Genomic DNA, 22038 nt, shown 5'->3' with positions numbered 1-22038 from the left:
CTTGATTGAATTGTTTGGTGATATCCTGGATTTCTTAATGTTAACCTATTTTTTTAGTAGTGGCATATATCTCCTATTAATTTTAGTAGGCATTTCTCATGCATAAGCATACAGTGATTTGGGCATGACTTATGTATATGATGGGCTCATTTGGCCACAGTTTGGGCTTTTTCCTCTCCTCTTTCTCCCACTGTTGAATTCAGTCTACTCTGCTGAACTCCAGTGTTCTGTACCTCCATCCAAAAGAGCAGGCCTAGGATCACTGCTCTTCACACCACAAAGCTTTACGTGTGAGAATTTTCTCTCACGAATTGCTGACAACTTCAGATTAATTGGATTTTCAGTAATAACTTGTTGACCTTGCTCTTAGGCAGCCTGAGGATCCTGAACCGAATCTGCATTCCTTCCTGCTCCCACAGACAATGCATTTGTCAGTCCAGTGCCAGATGCATATCATCATTATCTTCCACTAGCTTCTGCCAGCAATGTAGCAGAGTGATCTCGCCCATATCACCAGAATCCCTGTTCCAGCTGACCAGGTCCCTTGGGGTGGAGGTGTGTGTGCACACTTTTACATGTCAGTCCAGTCTACCTCCAATCTCCAATTCTACTACACTTTCCACTGGCTTTCCTCAGCAACACAGCAGAGCAGTAGCTAGAATCTACAGGTAAAGGTAACCCTAGGTTCATCCATGTGTGCGCCAGAGCAGCCTACTCTGGATCACCATCTCATTTGGTCTGCTGGCAGCTCTCCAGAGAGTAATGCAGCAGAGAGTGACTGATTAACCCCCGTTAATCAGCCTTCCAGTTCTGGTAAATATTCAGTGCCTATAACCCTGCAGTTAAAAGCTAGTATAAAGAGAGAAAAGTGGTTTACAGGTGGAATAGCTGTAAACCCACTGCATCAGCACTTATATACACACCATGCAGTTTAGTCCAAAGGAAGGTTCTCAAACAGCAGTGCTCTTGCCCAGCACTTCCAGGTCAACATTTTTTAAAAAAATAAGATCTTCCTAAATCCATAGTGAGGTACCTAAACAAGTGTTCAGATTTTCAAAAGTGCTAAGCATCTAGCACAGGGGTGGGCAAACTTTTTGGCCAGAGGGCCACATGGGGGTTCCGAAACTATGGGGGGGCCAGGTAGGGAAGGCTGTGCCTCCCCAAACAGCCTGGCCCTCGCCCCCTCCCACTTCCCACTGCCTGGCTCTCACCCCCTGACAGCCCCCCTCAGAACTCCTGACCCATCCAACCCGCCCTGCTCCTTAGCCCCTGACCGCCCCCTCCCAGGGTCCCCTGCCCCTAACCGCCTATCCTACCCACCCTGCTCCCTGTCCCCGACTGCCCCAACCCCTATCCATACCCCGAGAGGCCCCCCCAGCACTCCCACACCTATCCAACCACCCCTGCTCCTTGTCCCCAGAGCATTGGCAGCATGGCGAGCTGAGGGGGAGGGGGACAACAGGGGAGCGGCCAGGGTCTAGCCTCCACAGCCGGGAGCTCAATTGCCGGGCAGGACGGTACCGTGGGCTGGATGTGGCCCACGGACCATAGTTTGCCTACCTCTGATCTAGCAGCTCCCACTGACCTGGAACTTTATTATGAAAATTCCAAGAATCTAAGGGCATGGCTACGCTGGAAACTTTGCAGGAGCGCTTTGAAGTGTGAGAGAATGGTTGCATGCAAGCGGTGGAGAGAGCTCTCCCAGACCTCCTGGTAATCCACCTCCACGAGGGGATTAGCTTTGAGCGCTGGGAGCGCTCTGACTTGCTGTGCTCAGGGGGGTGATTTTTCACACCCCTGAGCCAGCAAGTTAGAGTACTATAAAATGTAAGTGTAGCCAAGCCCTAAGAGTAACTTTTGTATAAATTCAAATGCATTACAGATTTCTACAACATCTGCTCAAACATCCTGCAACTTCTACTGTAGAAAAATGTGTTAGCATTTCAGATTATTCTGTTGCAGATGAACATTCTCTGGTTTTATGCTCCTGTGTTTCTGACGTAGCAGTGTAGCTTAGCTTGACAATGACTATTTTAACTAGAGCTGGGTGGCAAATGGTTTTCCCATACCTCAAATATTTTTGAGAGTTGAAAATTCATCCCATCCTGAATCAGGACAAAAAGTCAAAATCTCAAATAGAAAACCGAACAAAATTTCACTTTGGGTCAATCAAAACATTTTGTTTTGATTGATTTTGAAACACACTGTTTCAATTTCAACATTTTTTAACTTTTTTCAGTCTAATTAGCTTATATTTCTAAACAAAAAGTCATTTTAAACTGCAGAATTGAAATTTGTCATTGACAAACTGTCAATGTTTTTGTTCAACAACTTCTTTCAATGGTTTTTTAAATCCGATTTGTCAAAACTGTTTCAATTTTGACAAAAAGAGTCAGTTTTTGACCCAAAAAAAAAAAAAAGTTTCATTAAAAAAATTCCTAACCAGCTCTACTTTTAACACTTGTACACAGACAACTAACTGGATTATCTGTCAAATCTGGAAAATGTTCTTCACATGCCTGTCACATCAAATGGTGATTTTTTTTTTCAGTCAGTCCAACTGATTTTAAATTGTGGTTTTGTTGGGATACTGCTGTCTAATGCTGAAAATCTGGAATAGCCCTGATCCTCCATGTGTCTGTGTTGCTAAAAGATCACTTTCAAGATGGACTGGACTTCTTCCAGATTTCTAGTCTTGTAGAACAATATCCCAGGAAAAGCACAACACAGAATCTAAGTTCTGAATGGGAGCTGCTTTTCAAAATCTGGTCCCAATTACGGGTGTTGAGCTCTTTTGAAAATCAGGCACTAGACCACTGAAAGCAGAGAGATGCAAAGAAAATGAACAAGTTCAGCAGAAAGAGGTCCTGACACTTCATGAGTAAACAGTACTGTTTCAAGGGTGAAGAGTTATATCTTCTTTTTCCTAAGATCCTCTGGGTTTTCTTTCTGCTTCTTCCCAGGTCCCTTACAGACTTAACTGAGAGAGCCCAACAGCAGGCCAGCTGGCTCCAAATCATCCCTAATTCCACTTTCCTCCTACATTCTCCACCTCAGTGATAGGTCAATAACATTCCCCTCTGTCAGGATTCTCTCTCAATTTGCCAATTTTTGCTTTTTGTACAAAGCTGAAATTTCTCATTTTACAACAGTTAACTTTTGTTTTCCATTAAATCTGTGATCATGAGAATACTACAACCTTATTCAGTACTAAAGTAACAAGTACTTCAAAGATGAAGTAATTTTGAGAAAGGGTGTGCATATTAATGAAGCAAATTTTCCTTCAGTTGGGTGCTCTTTTCTATTAAATCATTTTAACAAGGGCTTAGTCTAAGCATCAGCATTCACATCGCTTTATCAGGGATGAGGGACAGGTGCAGCTCACGCTACAGGTTTCTTACATTCAAGTTTTCTAAAGAACTTGCTGATATCTTCCAGCAGAGAGAGGGAAGAGAGGCATTAGTATTGCAAATATAAATGTCTTAGCTTTGTTTTTGCAATGTTTAGATACTTGCTATATTGTACATAAAAAAGGAGTAAAGAGCAACAATTGTGGTACATAGAGGAGGAAGTGCTTTGGAGTACACCGTTAGATTCAAAATGAGATCATAATTTGAATAGGGAAATACAGCCCCTATGCCCAGATTCAAAGGTAGAGTACTCTAGAGATCAATACTTACCTCTAGGTACAGTTTTCCAAGAGCCAGATGTTTTCAATTTGACAAAACATATTTTGCTTTTGCATTTATGGTTGAAGCAAAATTACTAGATAAGCCATTTACAACACACTGGCTTTGAAATGTTCTTGGGTGTTCTCATATCCTTCTTCCCAGAATTTAGTTTCTTTAAAAAATTTCCTATTCAGAATGGAATTATGCAAACAGTTATTGACTTGTCTTGAAATGTTTCTGCAGCTGAATCATCACTGCACATTAGCATCTGTAGTATTCTAAGTTAGCCAGATGGTAGAATATGAAATCAAATTAATTAAAATACTTATCTTCATACTATAGATCAATGCAACTGTCAAAATAAATGTCAGGTTCTCTCCTATTTCCTCCTTAACTTTTGAAAATATCACATGGTCCTGGCCTATTTCATGCAAATTCTCAACACTACTAGAAATATCTGCAGTATACTGTAACACATCTTGGGGAACACCACTGGTTTCCCACGGTGCAGAGTATGAAATCTCCTGGAAAGATGTAATGTTGCTGACATCCTGGAGGTTGCTGGTGGGGTATAATATGTCACATAAAAGGTATGACTTCAAACTTTTCTAGGCTGACTTTGTTGTCATTCACAGTGCTGTTGCAAACACTGACAAATTGCTGAAGCTGTGACAAAACAATATTATGTGTAATTTATATGCAGCAAATATTTGCAAAAGGGACAAAACAGGGGTGAAATCTTTAGATTCCTGCAAATCAGTGGATATCTGCTTTATATCCACAGACCATTTTTGCAGATCGCAGATGGATGCAGATACAAATTTTGCATCCACGCAGAGCTCTAGAAATCTTGTCCCCATTTAAGACAATAGGAATTTTGCTATTGATTCAGTGGGGCCAAGTTTTCTCCCTGGATATTTAACTATGAGGCAGATTCTCCAGACTGGCTGAACTGTGCTCAGCACAAGATAGGAAGGGGAGGGAAACAAAGGTTGTTTTTGGTTATCTTTGCAACCTCTGATCTTCAACTAGGCTGTACCAGTGCATATTTTTGAGCACCCTAAAGATTTCTCTTGTATTGTGCTGACAGTCCTGGCAAATTCTCCCTATACCAGGTGCAGGAGGGATGGGTCTGCACCAGCTGCGGTTTTCTCTACTCAAGGGCAATCATCAGTTGGCTGTAAGACCCCCTTTTAACTGGAAAGATAATGTCTCTAAGTAAAAATAAAATTTAAAATTTGTTTAAAGGCTTTTTTAAAAAACCTACCTAAATGTCTTACTCCAAAGGAAACCTGTTCAATTGTGCTTATTTATTTTTGATAATTGCTCAACAATCACACTGGTAGTATACAATGTAACTTCCTAACAACAAATGTTTTCCACAAATTGCTCTGTAGCCTTGTAATGTTAGACCTGCTGGATATCGTACAAAAACAGATTATGGCTATAGCCTGCATTGCTACTGTAAGAAAGGATTGTTTTCACCTAACAAGAGAAGAGAGAGACTTAAATCATGACTCAGTTCATTTTTTAAAATATTGAATGTTCTCTTTTTCCTCATCTGTATTCATACATCATTACTCTCATGGTAGAGTTTGCTAAAAACATCGTATTGGCCCTTTCTGCACGATAGAAACATGACAAATATTTTGATTAGTTTGTGATAAACTTCTGCATCATTTTAATATTCTGAAATTAAATAGAAACTTCCACCTTGCCAAGTCATAAGGTGCATCCCTGGCCTTCTCTCAGTGGGTCAGTCGTACAGCTGATGTCCCTGGATGATCCGTCAAGCAGGCTAGGCAGTGCTCATGCCAATCTGACTGGAGGTGTCACCCAGATGCAGAGCACAAGTGTGGAACTACAGACATACCATATGTAACCATTCTGCCCGTCAGAGTTGTCAGCAACAAGGGCCGGGTTCAGTATCTAGGGGTTCCATTCCAATAACACAATGCAAAAGCGGCTCGAGCCCCCGCCCAGTGACCTGGGACAAATATATACCACCCCCGCTGGGCACCTCCAAGAGGCAATACTTCCCCTCTTGCAAGCACAGAGTCTGAGTGTAGCAAAATCCTTTTAATAACAGAGAGAAACAATGTGGCATTATGTTGGGGAAACACCACCAACAGGATTCATAACACAACACATGAGCAAAAAACCCACCCCAAGCAAATTGGGGCATGTCCTTTCCCTTTGGTTCTTGAGTCCAGCAACCCAAAGTCCCAAAAGTCCAACAACCCAAAAGTCTCTGTCCCTGGTCAGTGCAGCATGCCAGAGTTTGAAAGTTTATCTGCAGTTTTACCTCCCAACCTGGGTGGAGATGGGGAGGGTTAAGGGGCACCTTACATGGTCCAAAGCCGATTGCCCCACCTCTCCATAGGGCTCTGCTCCGCCCCACCAGCTGTCCCATGAACTGCTCCACTCTGCCAGCTGCCCCCATGAGCCGTTCCAGCCGTCCCACAAACTGCTCTGCTCCACCAGCCACTCTGCTCTGCCAGCCATCCCATGAGCCGCTCCAACCATCCCGCAAACTGCTCTGCAATATATCTTCAGCCCCCCCAACACAACACTTAGTGATTTCAGCTCTTAGTAAGTTTAGCTCTTTTGTGATTTCAGCTTGTAGTAGGGGAGCCTCAGTGCTGGTGCACCATTGGCCCAAAGTGAATTCAACTCAGTAGCCTGTAACTAGACTCCTAATGGAATCAACGTTAGCTCTGATATTCCACAGTGGAGAGAGGAGGAAGTGCAATTAGCACATAAGGCCCTCACCTAGGGGCCTACACTACCAGATATTAATACCTATCCTACACCTGCTCCCTCTCAATTCACTGAGAATTAGAACCCATGTCCCTTGCCTAGCGAGTGCTACTTAGTTGATGGCGAGTCCCTCCATCATAACAAAAGGCCAAGTACAGTTCCACTGTCCTTGAGTCATATAATCAGGATAATAACAATTTATTCTTCCTGCCCCAATAACAGAGAAAATGGGGATCCTACAGCAGCCAAAGTGACCATTTGGGCAGCTATGGGCTCATTTTATGTGGGGTGGGTGTGTCTATGCAAATGAGTTCAGCCCCTGAAGTTCTTTTCCACAACTTGCCACAACTCACCACCAGATGTCAGGGTTGAGCTCATCCTGACTCTGCTTACACATACATAACTTATACAGTAACTCCTCACTTAACGTCATCCCAGTTAACATGGTTTCATTGCTGATCAATTAGAGAACATGCTCATTTAAAGTTGTGCAATACTCCCTTATAATGTTGTTTGGTAGCTGCCTGCTTTGTCCATGCTTGCAGAAAGAGCAGTCCATTGGAGCTAGCTGGTGGGGGCTTGGAATCAGGGTGGACCAGTAGCCCCCCTGTCAGCTCCCCTAAGTTCCCTGTGTGGCAGCTGCCCAGCAGGCTATCAGTTGCTGGGCAGTTCAGCTGGCCCTCCACCCCTTCCTTGCCGTTTGCTGCTCCTGCCCTCTGCCTTGCAGCTGCTCCTGGGAGCCTCCTGCTTGCTGTGCAGAGAGGGTGGGGGAACAGGGGTGCTAATGTCAGGGTGTCCCCCTTCCCCACTCCTGCCCCCCCCACTCCTGTACCCCATCTCCACAGTGTACGGGTGGGGTGAGGGGGACAAGACAGGGTTCAGGATGGAGGGAGCTTGCTGGCAGCAGCTGCTGTCTCAATTTGCTGATCTACTTAAAAAGGCAGTGTACTTAGAGTGGCGTCAGCATACTTAAAGAGGCAATGCCCATGTCTCTCTCTCTCTCACACACACACACTCGGTGTGTGTCTCTGTCTGTCTCTCCTCCCTCCATTCGTGCTGCCTTGTAGAGTGTGAGGATACATTAACAACGTGTTAACCCTTGAGGGCTCAGCCGAATGCTAGTTCATTGTTTAGCAGCAAGGCATTCCCTGGAAATATACCACCCTCTTCCACCCTCTGACTCCACCACCTCAACCGAGCTTCACAATCATCATCACTGATGTGTACAGTATTAAAAGTGGTTGTTTAAAACTTATGCCGTGTGTATCTGTGTCTTTTGTCTGGTGAAAAGAAATTTCCCTGGAACCTAACTCCCACCTTTACATTAATTCTTATGGGGAATTGGATTCGTTCAACATCGTTTTGCTTAAAGTAGCATTTTTCAGGAACATAACATGTAGTGTAGACCAGATCTAAGACTTTGAATGGGAAACCATCAGAGGCAATAACAATCAAAACCACTTACAGGTAAAAAAAATTACAAGACAGGGGTTTGCCATGTCTGTGAATAGAAATAAAAGGCTGTTTTCAGTATAACACACAAGAGGGAGAAGAACTCTGATCCATTCATTGAGGAAACCCCTTGAGGAACAGTGTTGCTATCATTCACATTCTAAAGAAAACAGCAAGCTCTGCAACAGAAATTCAAGGGGTGTGAGGTGGAATCTACTTTATTAGAAAGGTAAGGTAAGGTATTGATAAGAGTAGATCTCAGTTTGTGTTTTATGATTTTGTTTTGTATGTTAACCATTTGTTTCTACCACTCTGGCTTGTTTCTAGTTAAATCTTTATTCTTTATTAAATAAACCTACTTTTGTTTTATTGTAAGAGTGGTGGTCTATGCTAAAATTGGAGTACACTGCACCTCTGGGTGCAGAGGATCTGTAATTTCTGTGAGTACCCAGTGTCAGGGGCTGGATATCACAGGGGAACAATTCAAAGGGATTCAGGGATTGGGGATGTACCTACTGATAACCAGCAAAATAAAGTTAAGGCTTGAGTGGCTGAAACGCTAGTGGTGTCAGGGAGCTGACACCCAGCTACCACAAGACTCCTCATTAGATGCAGGGGGTAACAAAGTGACTCACAGTCCCGGGTGCCCCAAGAACCCTCACAACTTGTGAAGGAGTATTTTGTCAACTGCCACTCACATAAAACCTGCTATTCTGCATTAGTTAAAAAAAAAAAAAAGCATAACATATCAGTTGAAAATAATCACGTTAATGATAAACTCACAGTAAATAAATCAACAAATGCAGGAACCTCTTATAAATAGTCAATGATCTTTTCTTTTGGGCAGTGTGATAGAGCAATCTACCAATGAAGACGAGAGAGTCTACAAGAGTTAACTTGCAAAGGTATCTCAATTAAAACCATTCCCTAACACTTACATTAAGAATAACTATTAATGGAATGACGTCTAACTGAAGGGAAGTCTCAAGTGGGGTTCCACAGGGATCTGTTCTGGGTCCGATGTAAGTACAGAGAGCATACTGATCAAGTTTGCAGATGACAAAGCTAGCAGGGGTTGCCAATACTTTGGAGGATAGAGCTAAAATTCAGAGGGAGCTTGATAAATTGGAGAACTGGGCTATCGACAACAAAATGAAATTCAGGAAAGACAAATGTAAGGTGCTACACTGAGGGAAGAAAAACCAAATGTAAAAATACAGAATGGGGAAAACTGGCTTGGGAGCAGCACTGGTAAGAAGGATCTGGGAGTTGAGGAGGATCACAACCTCAATGCAATGCTGTTGCAAAAAAAGCAAATGCAATTTTAGGTTGCATTAACAGAGGCATAGCATATAAGTCACTTGGAGGTGATAGTACCTCTTTACTCGACGCTGGTTAGACCTCAGCTGGAGTACTGTGTCAAGTTTTGTTCACCAATTTATAGAAAGGATGTAGAGAAACTGGAAAGGATCCAGAGACAAGTGACAATGATGATGGAATTAAAGCCATATGAGCAAAGGCTGAAGGAATTGGGTATGTTTAGTTTGGAAAAGAGGAGATTAAGGAGGCATATGACAGCTATCTTCAGATACCTGGAAGGCTGCCATTAAAAAGATGAAGAAAAGTTGTTCTCTTTGCCACAGAGGGGAGGACAAGAGGCAATGGGTTCAAACTACAGATTAGCAAATTTAGATTAAATCTCAGGAAAAACTTCCTAACTGTAAGAATAGTAGGACAATGGAACTGACTGCCTCAGGAGGTTGTGGAAGCTTTTTCACTGGAGGTTTTCAAAAGGAGGCTGGATAGCCATCTGTCTTGGATGGTTTAGACACAACAAATCCTGCATCTTGGCAGGGGTTTAGATTAGTTGACCCTTGCGGTCTCTTCTAACCCTGATTCTATTATTGTAAGGGAAACTAAGGGATTAAGCACAATCACAAACTTCACCACTTTTTGCTCAAAGTGCAAGGCATGCTTCTTAAACCTATCTTCTCTGACATAAAAACATAGCAGTGTCTACATTTTAAAAAACTCCTACAAAAACACAAACACTGCACATTTAATTTTTTCCCTGGGGAGAAGATGAGAGAGTACAAACTACATATGACAGAGGTTAGTCACAACACTTAATGTACTTCTGGAAAGTACTCAAATACTACAGTTTTGAGTGCAATATAAGAAACTACACAGAATAGAATAGAAAGGGAAAGAGAAAAATGAGGTGGAATGAGGGATGAGAAAAATGAGGTGGAAACTGAATTGTGAATTTTGCATTTGTTTTTTCCTTTTTTGAATCACAGATACAAACAGGAATAATACTGCTTTCTAGTGTGTATATCATATAAACAAACATTTATTTAATGCTTGATGGTAAACTGAATTCTGATGTTCAAAGTCTATAAATTAGAGTTTTTAACAAGCCTAAATCATATTGTTAGGAACAGTCTTATTGTATACAGCTTTGAAGAGAAATATCAATTGATTTTTATAATTAAATACAATCATTTTAACATGTTGATATCTAGTTGCAAACTTAGTAACCATGATAGAACCTTGATGATGGTTACAGATTAGCCTTCTTTTCTATTTTTATATAGCAGCAGCTTTTGGAAAGAGCTGGATTAGATGTGAACCCTCTGGCACTGTCTATTCAGCATTTCAGTGTTTTTCCTCATCCTTATCACCCTGATGATAGAGGTGCTTTTCTATTTATGCTATGCATATTTAGTTAGGGCACATGGGAATTACATATATCAAAGTCTTTTTACTGCACCGACTAATGTCCCTCTTGCACTGGTTCATGAGAGAAGAGCAATTTGACTATTAAAGTGAAACAAAAATATAACCTTATGGATGTTTGAGCTTAAATAATAAAATACTTAACTCAAAAGAAATGTGGCCCATACAGTATAACTTATTCATGTACAAGTTATCTTCATGTCGTCACTTTTCCACAGGCCCATCTGGTGACATCTGCAGTCTTATAGAAACAAACAGGCCTCACTATCTCCATTTCGCTCTGCTCATTTTTGCCTCTTACATAGCTCTGGTAAACACTGAAAAAAGTGAGGGGAACTCTTCTTCCCCAGGCTTCTCCCTATATACACAATATTAAACTGATTAATTTGTTTTCATATGGGGAGTTCCCTTATTTCATACATGCCATCCACTCCAAACTGAACTCGCAGATACAGTTTATAGGTGGGCCGAAAATAATGTTCCTATCCTGCAAATATTTTAAAGAATTCAAAATTTTTTCCCCGTCTCACATTGGGACAAAAAGTAGAAATCTTGAAAATATTTGTGAACCAAAAAAACCAACAACCACCCAACATTTTTGTGTTTCAGATCAATTAAAACATTTTGTTTTGATCATTTAGAAAAGTTTCATTTTTATTTTGAACCTTTTTCTTTTCTAAAAATCCTTTTTCAGGCTAATTAACTTTATTTTCTAATCAAAAAGTAATTTCTAACTGGAAAACCAGAATTTTTCATGTTGACAATTTCTAAACTTTTTTTCAGTTGGGGAATTTATTGAACTTGACCCTGTTGCATGAACAGTTTTGGTTTTGACAAATAGACATTTTTGATGAAAAACAATTAAAGAACTCCAGACCAGTTGTAATAAAGTTCCATGATATTGTGCTTATCCATGTGGGCTGATACTGTAAGGCTCATAAAAGTTCAGAGTTCATAAAAACCATGCTTGATTTACGTAAATATAATTTAGTACCCTTGCTGACACAAATAGTGGAGGAGCTATCAGTGGCACCTTTATTAAGTATTTATTAAACCCTCTAAGAGCCCTAGTTATGGATCAGGGAGAGAAATATAAAGAGGGTGGGTTTAAATTTATTAAGCAATGGGAAACTTTTCGGAGAAGTGAACACCTATACACAAGAGATGAACCAGACTTCTGGCACGGAACTCTGCACACGTTTGGGGATATTATTTAAATTAAGAGCTGGAGTAAAAGCTTGACGCGGTGGAGGAGTACCCGGATCATACAAAGACATGTGCTAGGGATGTCAACAACAACAACAACAAGGTATTTCTGCATCCGGTAAAGAATAGGACAGAAATCAGAGCTGAGCTGGAGGGGAAACAGATGGAGATCATGGAGGTAAATTCTGGAACAACAACATATTAAGAGATTTAATAACAACAGGCTTATGGCCAAAAATTAAACCTAGAATACCTATATAGTAATACAAGACATTTAAATACAAAAAATGGTGAACTAGAATGCTTGGCAATGGAATAGAACCTTGACATAACAGGCATACATTAAAACATGATGGAATGTATTATTATAATCTCAAATTGGACTGATGAGGCAATCTTTTTACTTCTAGAAGATTCCATACAATCTAATGAGATAAAATTTCTGACTGGCAAGGATCATGGAGTAAAATCCCAAGCAATAGAAATCTACAAGTATGGTTACACTACCAGCCTCCTAATCAGGAAAACCCTGTTGAATGTACAATGCAGAGGGAGATCAGAGGCAACTAAATCTAATGAAATAGCAATAATGAATAACTTCATTTACTGCACAAAAAACTGATCAAACATCCCAATCAGACATGATTTAGTGAAGCAATTTCTCAACACATTAAAACATTTCTTCTTGAAACAGCTGATTTTACAGCGTGCAAGAAGAGAGACTATTTTTGACTTAGTCATAAGTAACACATTGAAGTCTGTTCTAGAAGTAACCATAGATAAGCTACTAAATGACAGTGACCACAATATGAGGTCCATATCCTCAAGGCATGGACTGTACCAGAAACTAGCACTTCTTCACTGTACTTTTTAAAATGGCATTTGAAAAAAATGATGAGACTATTCAAAAAGTCCCTTAAGTCAAAAATGAGGCAATTAAAATTCTTAGGCTATATGTACACTTACAACACTACATAGTGCTGGGGTTCTCCTGTTGCTGTAGCTATTCCATCTCCCCGAGAGGAAGTAGCTAGGTCCACAGAATTCTTCCCATCAACCTCGCACTATCTAAACCAGTTAGGTCAGCTTTCACACCCCTGAACAACACAGCTGGGTCATCTTAACTTTTTGGTGTAGTCTTCGCTATAGATTCAGCATGTAGACCAGCTGAGTGACAGAAGATAAACATACCTCTAAACAAAGAGAGCAGAAAGACAAGAAAAACATTTGGTTAAATAGCCATAACTAAAGGTTACTTAAACTAAACAGATATTTTTCAAAAAATGGAAATCCATCTTTAGTGAAGTCATAGATGGGAGCATAAACTACACCAAGTAAAACATAAATAAAAATTAGGAATGCTATGTGGTAATTGAAGAGCATACAATCTGACAATAAACATAAATAACAAGATTTCTTTAGGTATGTCAGAAATAGAAAGCCTGTGAGAAAATGGGTTGGCCGGCTGGACTATCAGAGAGTAAAGGGAGCAATTAAGGAGGATCAGTACATGGCAGAGATGCTACATGATTTATTTGTATCATGCTACACTGCAGCTACCTATCTCAAACCAAGTCTTTTCAGTTAATGACGTATCATTGGAGACTATGATATCAATAGAGGAGGTGCCAAAACAAACTGATAAATTGAGAGCACTAAGTCACCAGGACTAGATCGTATTCTGACAGTCTTGTCCTAATGGAATCCAGGAATAAAGGCCCAGATGATCCACAATGGTATTCATGTGCCTAATTCCCACTGAGTTCAATTGTAGTTAGGTGCTTAAATACCTTTGAGGACCTGGGTCAAAGTGACTGAGCTGCTAGAAAAATATACACTCTGTTATTTAAATTATATGCTATACCAGAGGATTGAAGATAGCAAATGTTGTATCTCTCTTTAGAAAGGAGGTTGTGGGTGGAAATCTTGGAAATTAGCAAACCTTATGTGAGGCTGATAGTAGGCACCTGAGGAAAGGTTTAGTAATCTACCCCAGATATTAAGACGAATAAATTATAACAGGCAAAAAAAGAGCTATGATTGGTGGTACAGACTGTTGGGCGGAGTCATAGAAGCCTTTAAAACTGGTTCTGTTTCACATGGTACTTAATTTGCTAAAAGAAAGCTTGGGGAAGAGTGTGAGTTTGTGTTACATGGATGACAAATGCAATTTAGTATAGCTGAATATCAAATACAGCTCTGATTTTACCTGTGGCATTTAGAATGTAATTCCTCTTTGTAAAGGGAGTGGAATGAGCTACAGATATGGAAACTCAGTCGTGGCCCGGCTACTTTGAGAACTGTTGCAGGTTAATAAATAATTGTAAGTAAATCTAAGAGGTCTTGTTGTTGTATCCCAGCCTCTATTTTTCAGTGTGATACCCACCTGTTTGTGGGAGGTGGGGTGAGCATACATCAGTATCTTACTACTAGCTGGACGTATTTCTATAAACTGTTTGATTTTCCCATAGCCACCAGCTGCCCTCTAAATGTCGAAGGTGGGAAGGATTTACCTCCCTTGACCCTGCTGGAGCTGCTCAGCCACTGAAGGGCGGGCAGTAGGTAGAGTAGTAATGACCGCAGGACACGGGCGGGAGGCAGTTGCTGAAATATGCCCCAGCGCTAGGACCCACCAGCTCAGCATCCGCCCTCAGAGGGCGAGCAGGCAGAAGCGAACAGCCGCCGGGCGCTGCCACACTGGGCCCCCGAGCACGCGGCCCTACCTAACAGCGGCGCCGCGCACCCGCCGTCCCTCCACAAAGGGCCAAGCGCACGCGGCCCACCCGCTCAGGCGCGCGCAATGCATGCTGGGAGTTGTAGTACCTGTGGGCTTGCCACGCTCCTGCCGCTTAGCGTGCGCTGTAGACAGTGTGCCAGCAGAAGTTGTGGGGACGAGGGGTCATGCCACTGCAGTCGGGGGACGGGGAAGTGACCTTTCCCGCTCTAGCCCCACGGAGAACGCTGCAGTTGAAGTTATGGGGTGGATGTAAACTGCCTGACACATTTTGGGGATATTCTCTCCCCCCCACGCAAACGGGTACGATCCGTTGTGTAGTCTTCCCTCTACAGCTATGTAAATGGTATGGCCCGCTCCCCCCTCCCCCAGCAGGCGCGGCAAGCTCCATGGTAGAGTCTACTCAGCCCCATCCCCCAACTCTACGCTCCCTCCCTCGCCACTCTTAGAAGCACTGTTCCCATTGGCTGCGGCTCGCCGCTTTTGCCAATGAGGAAGCGGCTATCATGGAGGAAGGGAATAAATACAAGATGGCTGCTCCTATAAAATCAGGCGTTGGGCTTCTCCCCAGCGATGGGCGAATAGAAGCTTTAACCGGTGCTTTGAGGCCGTTCCACTGCTACCACCCACACTGCCGCCACCCCCGGGGGCCAGTGGGACTCCGCCGGCAGTCAACGCGCTCAGCCGCTCCCCATCGTTATCCGCTGGGGCCGAGGTCGGAGTGTGGAGCCTGAGAGGCCTAGGCCAGGCCCCTGTATCCTCCTTCCTGGGAGAGCAACGGCGGCCCCCGCCTGCCACCCGCTGCTCTCATCAAACCCGGCCCAGGTTCCCTCTGGCTATGGCGGTCTCCAGGTCGGTATAAGCCCGGAGTGGCGGGGGAAGAGGGCGGCGGCCCATGGACTTCAGTCCCCAAGGCAGCCTCTGGTGTGTGGGGCTGAAGAGGTGACTCGCTCCCGCTTCCTAATCGCCTCCTTAACCTCTTGAGGCCCCAGCGGGGCATTATTCCTGCCCAGCAGCATGCGCCACTTGCGGCCTCCCGTGTGCTTCTGGTGCTGCTGCATGGCCCTGAGCGCGGGCTCAGTCCGTAGCATGTCCACCGCCCGGGGCAACTGCAGCCCCAGGAGCAGACCGAAGCCCTTAGCTCAGTAAAGGGCGTGTGGACCCAGACCCCTCCTTCCTGCGATAAGGGTTTTTTCCCCACCCAAGATCTTATACGCACTGTCAAAGGATGTACAGGCCACCCTTAAGTGTTCATGCCGAAGGCTGGTGGAATCCTGCCACATCAAAGTAGCCCACCAGTGTATTGGCACCGATGATGCCGGCCTCGGGAGTTGACAGGAACCACTTTGCTTTGTCTGCCTCCTAGTATACCAATAATAAAACCATAGACTTCCACACCAAGAAATGATTAGGGAATCCTAGCTCCGAGGTGGTATCTATTTAACATATGTGAATCAGGGTGTGCTGGGGTTTAAAGTGTTTAATTATACAACTTTAGTAAAATATTTGTGTATTATAAAATTGCCTATGAATCTAATCTCAATCATCCTTTGAACACAGAAAAACTTCACAACAGGATGCTTCTCTCCCCCCCCCCCCTTCTAACCATTACCTAGATGTTTTGACAGTGGTGATGAGATTTGGGGATAATCTACATAGATGGTACCTCTGCATTTTAAAACTTCTGTAACAAAAGTGGATCCTAATCCAAAGATGTACATTAAGTAGGTAGTGACGTTCATATCTTTGTCCATACATCATCTGGTCTATTAGAATATGTGAATTTCATTCACCACTGAAAGCTGTTGTGAAACATGAATTCAAGCCTGCAATATGGGTGTTTTTGTTTCTAAGAGCAGTGAGGCCATTTGATTTGACATAAGAAGCTTTGAGGTTGACAATGTTTCATGACAATTTTTTGGTTATGTTCTCTACTGTTCCCTTCAAAACAATTGTTTTGTATTGGGATTTTGTCCAAAATTTAAAGCACTAGGAGATTATTTTACCTTTTGCAGTGAAATTTTGCTATCGGATGCCACATGTCATTTCCAAAACAGCAGTGTTATAATCCCTTTATTTTGGGGGCAGTCACTGTAAATAATTCTTCTGTTACACAAAAATTATCCTAATTACTTTATTTGCAATGTTGCAGATACCTGGAATATTAAGAATTAGCTGAACAGTAGATATGTATTTAAAGCCTTGCCTAAAATGAGGATTTACTTCTGTTCCAAGCTTCAAATGCTTGTAATCGAATGTGTTCCCTGTGTAGACAAGTATACAGAAGTAGTGGAGTATTTGTGAGAGACAGTCCAAGAAAAGTTGGTAAGGAATCACTTCAAGAGCCAGTAGTGCAAAGGAACTGCATATTTTGAAACACTTGTAACAGTTTGGCTGTCCCTGTTGTCTCCAATGTTTCAGTCTACATGCAAAAGTGATACTGTATAAGTTTGGCCTCAGCACATTCTTATAATAGCAGAAACATCACACAATGCAGATCATATACAGTAACTCTTATTCTGACAAGTGACCTTTCCTTGAAGTTAAATATAAGAACAGGAGCATTGTAGCAGTCTGTATTACACCTGACAATAGAAAACCATGTTTCTAAGAGTTCTCACTTCTGAACCCAGAAATTTCAGCATGCTTTCCTTTCGAACTTGTATGAATATATAAATTGTTGGTGTTGATTACATTAGGTTTGGTTGCTTAGTGTTATGGTCTTTACAAGCTTCATTTATCTTAGAGATCTGAACTCTCCCTGTGGATAGTTGTGGTTTAAAAGTATGTTTTTTTTAGATATGTATTAAAGAACCAAGATTACTGTTCAATTTTAACTATAAATGGGGGGAGGGGGCGGAAACAAGTCTGGCTGACTTAATATCTGTCTAGGATAATACCCAATATTAGTCTTAGGGAAGTTTCTGGCTAATTTAGTATTAGAACCTTATTTCAAAATGAAATCCTATTCCTGTGTTTGCAGCTGATTTGCTTTTATATTTTCCTATACTTCAAAAACAAAAGATTGTCAAGTACCTTGCTATACATGTGAAGATTAGCTTTGAATGGTGGTTGAATGGAAAAACCTTCCTAAAATCTTGGCTTGTCAAAACTAAACTCTGGACGGATGGTGAGAATCTGTAAACATTTTTTTGTCAAAACCAGATTAGGATCTTATAATGCTACTATAGCTAAGATGCATTTGCTTTGTAAAATAAATAATAATAAAAACATGGCTAGCACTTATGGAATGAAGGAAATGGATTTTTGGATATTAGTCCATGCTATTGGATGAGTGGTGGTGTGTGTCACCAGAGTCTACTGTCTTCTAGAAATTTTGTTTGTGGCAGAATCTTTATAGAGTCTGCTGTTTATTTCATTGTCTTGGTTTTTTGGATTTATTTATTTAAAACAAAGTAGCAGAAGCCCCATAACAAAAGTAAAACACAGATTATGTGCCATATCTCCTGAAATAATACACAGACAAGTAGGGGCTACCCAACAGATGTCATCCCCAAGAATAAGTACAAATGGGTGTTTAGGCAAGATAGCCTTCCTCTCAGGAGACAAACACATGTTGCTACAGTGCTCCCTTCTCCAATCTCCAAGAATAAGCCTTGAACAGGGATAATTTGATGGGAATTCTCTTCTCTCCCTGACATCTCCTTCCCCATTAGCTGTACAGGGCAGTGTATCTGGGTAATAGAATTCTTTCTTAGTAGAAACAGCCAGTGCGATAGCAAGAAATTTGTTCTTCCTCTTCTCTCTCACTAGGCTTGTACACAAATGTGAGCATGGTAGGAACCCCTGCTTGAGAAAGGAATTAGGAACTCGTAGAACTGGGTGGCTCAAGACGGGGACTAATAATGGGATACAGCAAATCCTTTCACCTTAAAGTCATTTGCTCAAACCTGCCCCCTGTTATGGTGACAGTCATTATGATGTGGTGATGGTTTTGGTGGTCTTTGTGATTATAGGTTGCCTAGTGAACATTTTCACATCACAAACCACTATCACTGCAAAAAGGACACTATATTCAGTATTGTTGCCAGATTTCAGCAGTGTCTAAAGTGTGTGTTGACATCAAAATTGAAAGGGGACACTGCCAGCTAAAAAGTTAATTAAGGTATTTAACTAAAGTTAAATTTAAGCTGTTTTTTAAAAAATCCCACCAAAGAGCCACTCTAATTTAAAAATTTTAGAGGGAACCTATTTTTCATTTCCTTTTGTAGATTCAAAAACACTTTATATATCATCCATTGTTTCTTCTGCTTAGTCAGTCAGTTACCCCTCAGAATAATGGGAAAATCTGCACTACACTGGAAGGGGAGAAGAAACCGTTTTAAAATAGGAAAATGTGATAGTAAAATCAAAGAAAGTGGCAGAATGACTAACAGGTATAATACTTGCCCCTACCTTTAACTCACTTCATGAAATTGATTAGATTTCTAGTTGTGTTCATTTGAAATACTTTCTTACCTCACTGGAGAAAATGTGAAGCATTTTAATAAGCAAGTGTGGAGAAGCACAAGCTGCCTGTGCTGTACCTGGTCAGTAAATAAGACCCCAATTTCTGGGTTTTCAGTATAGCATCCTTCAGTTGCACCCCCTCCCCCAGCCCCCCCACACACACACACAAAAATTGGGACCATAATACAGGACCAATAGTCTGTATAGTTACTGAGGATGATCATGATAGTAAAGTCCCTGAGAATGAGAGTGGTTCATATGCTGGTCCTGGCAAGCCTTTATAAGGTGTGAGGCTGTGTTATATAAGAGTTTCTAAGAACAGGCAACCTTGCTGTGGGATCATAAACATCTAAAATTTCAAACCTGTATATCATTAACAATCTGTCTATATCTATCTCTGTCTCAAGGTAACTCAAAGCCTCCAGTAAAGGCCTGAAAAATCCATGTGCTTGTAGAAACATTGTGTTAATGGGGTTATCAGTTCTGGCAGAATATAAATTTACTTTAAAAAAAAAAAATTCTAGCAGAGAACCTTCCAAATGTGAATGTATGCACTGCTGTCTTTTCAAGTTTGCATGTAGTTTCATTGCTGCTGCTCTTCACTTTCCCAAGCAGCAACAGTAGTAGAGTGAAATTGACAGACTGGGGTCAAGTTGATTGCCATTGAAGAGCCTGCAGGTATTGGTGAAAGTTATATTGGTGGGATTCTGATTAGTTTCATCAATACCCCCAAGCTTTAAAACAACAGTTAAACTGACCTGAGTCTTGTCAGTTCCACTCTACTAGTATTGCTGCTTGGGAAAGCTAAAGAGCAGCATAGGCAGGCACTCTAGTACTAAAATCTTACTAATGAAGACTGCTAGAGTTGTGGAAGAACACTACTGTCTGGCACTAGCCTCAGGCAGTTGGTAAAAGGATAGAGCAGTGGAACTAACCCCCTACCCCCCATATAACAGCAAGGAGATGTGAAACTTCTCAGATACCTCCTAGTCAAAGACTGATACGAAAGATGAAACTCCTGAACAGGAGCCAAGGCTAGAACCCTGATAGGAATTCCAGCAGCTAGAGCTGGGATTCTCACCAGGGTGTTGCCAATAGATTTTGCTGGTATATCTTTTGTATCAGTCTCTGGCTACTAGGTGTTAATACATTTTTGAAGCCCTGTTCTAATACTATTGTGTCATTTTGTTGCTCTTCTCTGTAACTTTTGCAATGTAATTGGTCATACATATGCTTCAGTTAAATCTGAAGATGCTTTCTGAGATAGAAAGTACGTAAATGATGAAATTTGCATTGCATTTATAGTTCTAAGAAGGGTCCGTTTTTCTCTGTCAGCTACATTGTATATTGTAGCATTTTGGGTGTGTGTGCGCCTTACATGTAAAGGAATCACCTTATTTGTTTTAATAAGGAATGTCCAGTTCTAACACTGAAGAGGTTTCAGATTGCCAGAGTTCTGAATGAGGCAACTACTCTTCTTATATATTCCCTCAAAACACTACTTCAAAGCCTTAAAACAAGTAACTTACATTTCTTTTCAGTAGATGTTTTGTGTGTTGGACAAGAAATACACTAAACTCTTTATACCTTCTGCTTTCCATTGTGAGATGGGTATCTGTGTGATTGCCCTGAAGTAATACTCCCTTCCTGTTTACTTTTGACTTCTTCCAACTCCCCAAAAATCCCTCTCTTCATGGTCTGTCCATCTGTCTTTCAATTTAGGGCTTAGTTCTGCAGCTCTTACCCATACAACAACTTCTTTTTAGAGGCCAGTAAAACTTCTTGTATGTCTTTGCAGGACTTCACCTTAAAGGCCTGTTTCATTTCTCATTAAGGCGGGGGACAAATTATAGTCACTTAAATGGGACATGGCTCAGGTCCTAAAATAAGCTTCTTGAGGCAGGGATCTTCCCTACTTATTTGATTGCAAAGTATCATGCTAGCTTGGGGATACACTATGTCAAGGTTCCTCCCCCACTCTGAACTCTAGGGTACAGATGTGGGGACCTGCATGAAAAACCTCCTAAGCTTATCTTTACCAGCTTAGGTCAAAACTTCCCCAAGGTACAAAATATTCCACCCGTTGTCCTTGGACTGGCCGCTACCACCACCAAACTAATACTGGTTACTGGGGAAGAGCTGTTTGGACGCTTCCTTCCCCCCAAAATACTTCCCAAAACCTTGCACCCCACTTCCTGGACAAGGTTTGGTAAAAAGCCTCACCAATTTGCTTAGGTGACTACAGACCCAGACCCTTGGATCTTAAGAACAATGAACAATCCTCCCAACACTTGCACCCCCCCTTTCCTGGGAAATGTTGGATAAAAAGCCTCACCAATTTGCATAGGTGACCACAGACCCAAACCCTTGGATCTGAGAACAATGAAAAAGCATTCAGTTTTTTACAAGAAGACTTTTAATAAAAAATAGAAGTAAATAGAAATAAAGAAATCCCCCCTGTAAAATCAGGATGGTAGATATCTTACAGGGTAATTAGATTCAAAAACATAGAGAACCCCTCTAGGCAAAACCTTAAGTTACAAAAAAGATACACAGACAGAAATAGTTATTCTATTCAGCACAATTCTTTTCTCAGCCATTTAAAGAAATCATAATCTAACACATACCTAGCTAGATTACTTACTAAAAGTTCTAAGACTCCATTCCTGGTCTATCCCCGGCAAAGACCCAGCATACAGACAGACACAGACCCTTTGTTTCTCTCCCTCCTCCCAGCTTTTGAAAGTATCTTGTCTCCTCGTTGGTCATTTTGTTCAGGTGCCAGCGAGGTTACCTTTAGCTTCTTAACCCTTTACAGGTGAGAGGAGCTTTCCCCTGGCCAGGAGGGATTTCAAAGGGGTTTACCCTTCCCTTTATATTTATGACAACTATGTATATACATGTCTGCCATATACAAGTTATAATTATAAAAATATTTTAAATACAGTTAAAGTTGTACAGTGGAATAGTAAAAAGTAAGGAAATGACAGAGTTAAGGCTGCCTGT

The 22038-nt window shown here is 41.6% G+C and overlaps 1 protein-coding gene across 4 annotated transcripts in view; it reads left to right on the top strand.

Moving 5' to 3' along the window:
- Positions 1 to 15059: 15059 nt before the first annotated feature.
- BTAF1 (B-TFIID TATA-box binding protein associated factor 1) overlaps positions 15060 to 22038 on the top strand; it is a 100529-nt gene continuing 93550 nt past the window's right edge. The window contains exon 1 of one of the 4 annotated variants that reach the window (XM_073353922.2): positions 15060 to 15414. In XM_073353922.2, the coding sequence (XP_073210023.1) occupies positions 15401 to 15414 (14 nt within the window). In that variant the 5' untranslated portion in view covers positions 15060 to 15400. The other 3 variants (XM_073353921.2, XM_073353919.2, XM_073353917.2) reach the window with 3 other exon arrangements.

The sequence above is a fragment of the Lepidochelys kempii genome, chromosome 7 (genome assembly GCF_965140285.1).
Source record: "Lepidochelys kempii isolate rLepKem1 chromosome 7, rLepKem1.hap1, whole genome shotgun sequence".
NCBI classification, from domain to species: domain Eukaryota; kingdom Metazoa; phylum Chordata; order Testudines; family Cheloniidae; genus Lepidochelys; species Lepidochelys kempii.
This window is presented reverse-complemented; position numbering and strand designations above follow the sequence as displayed.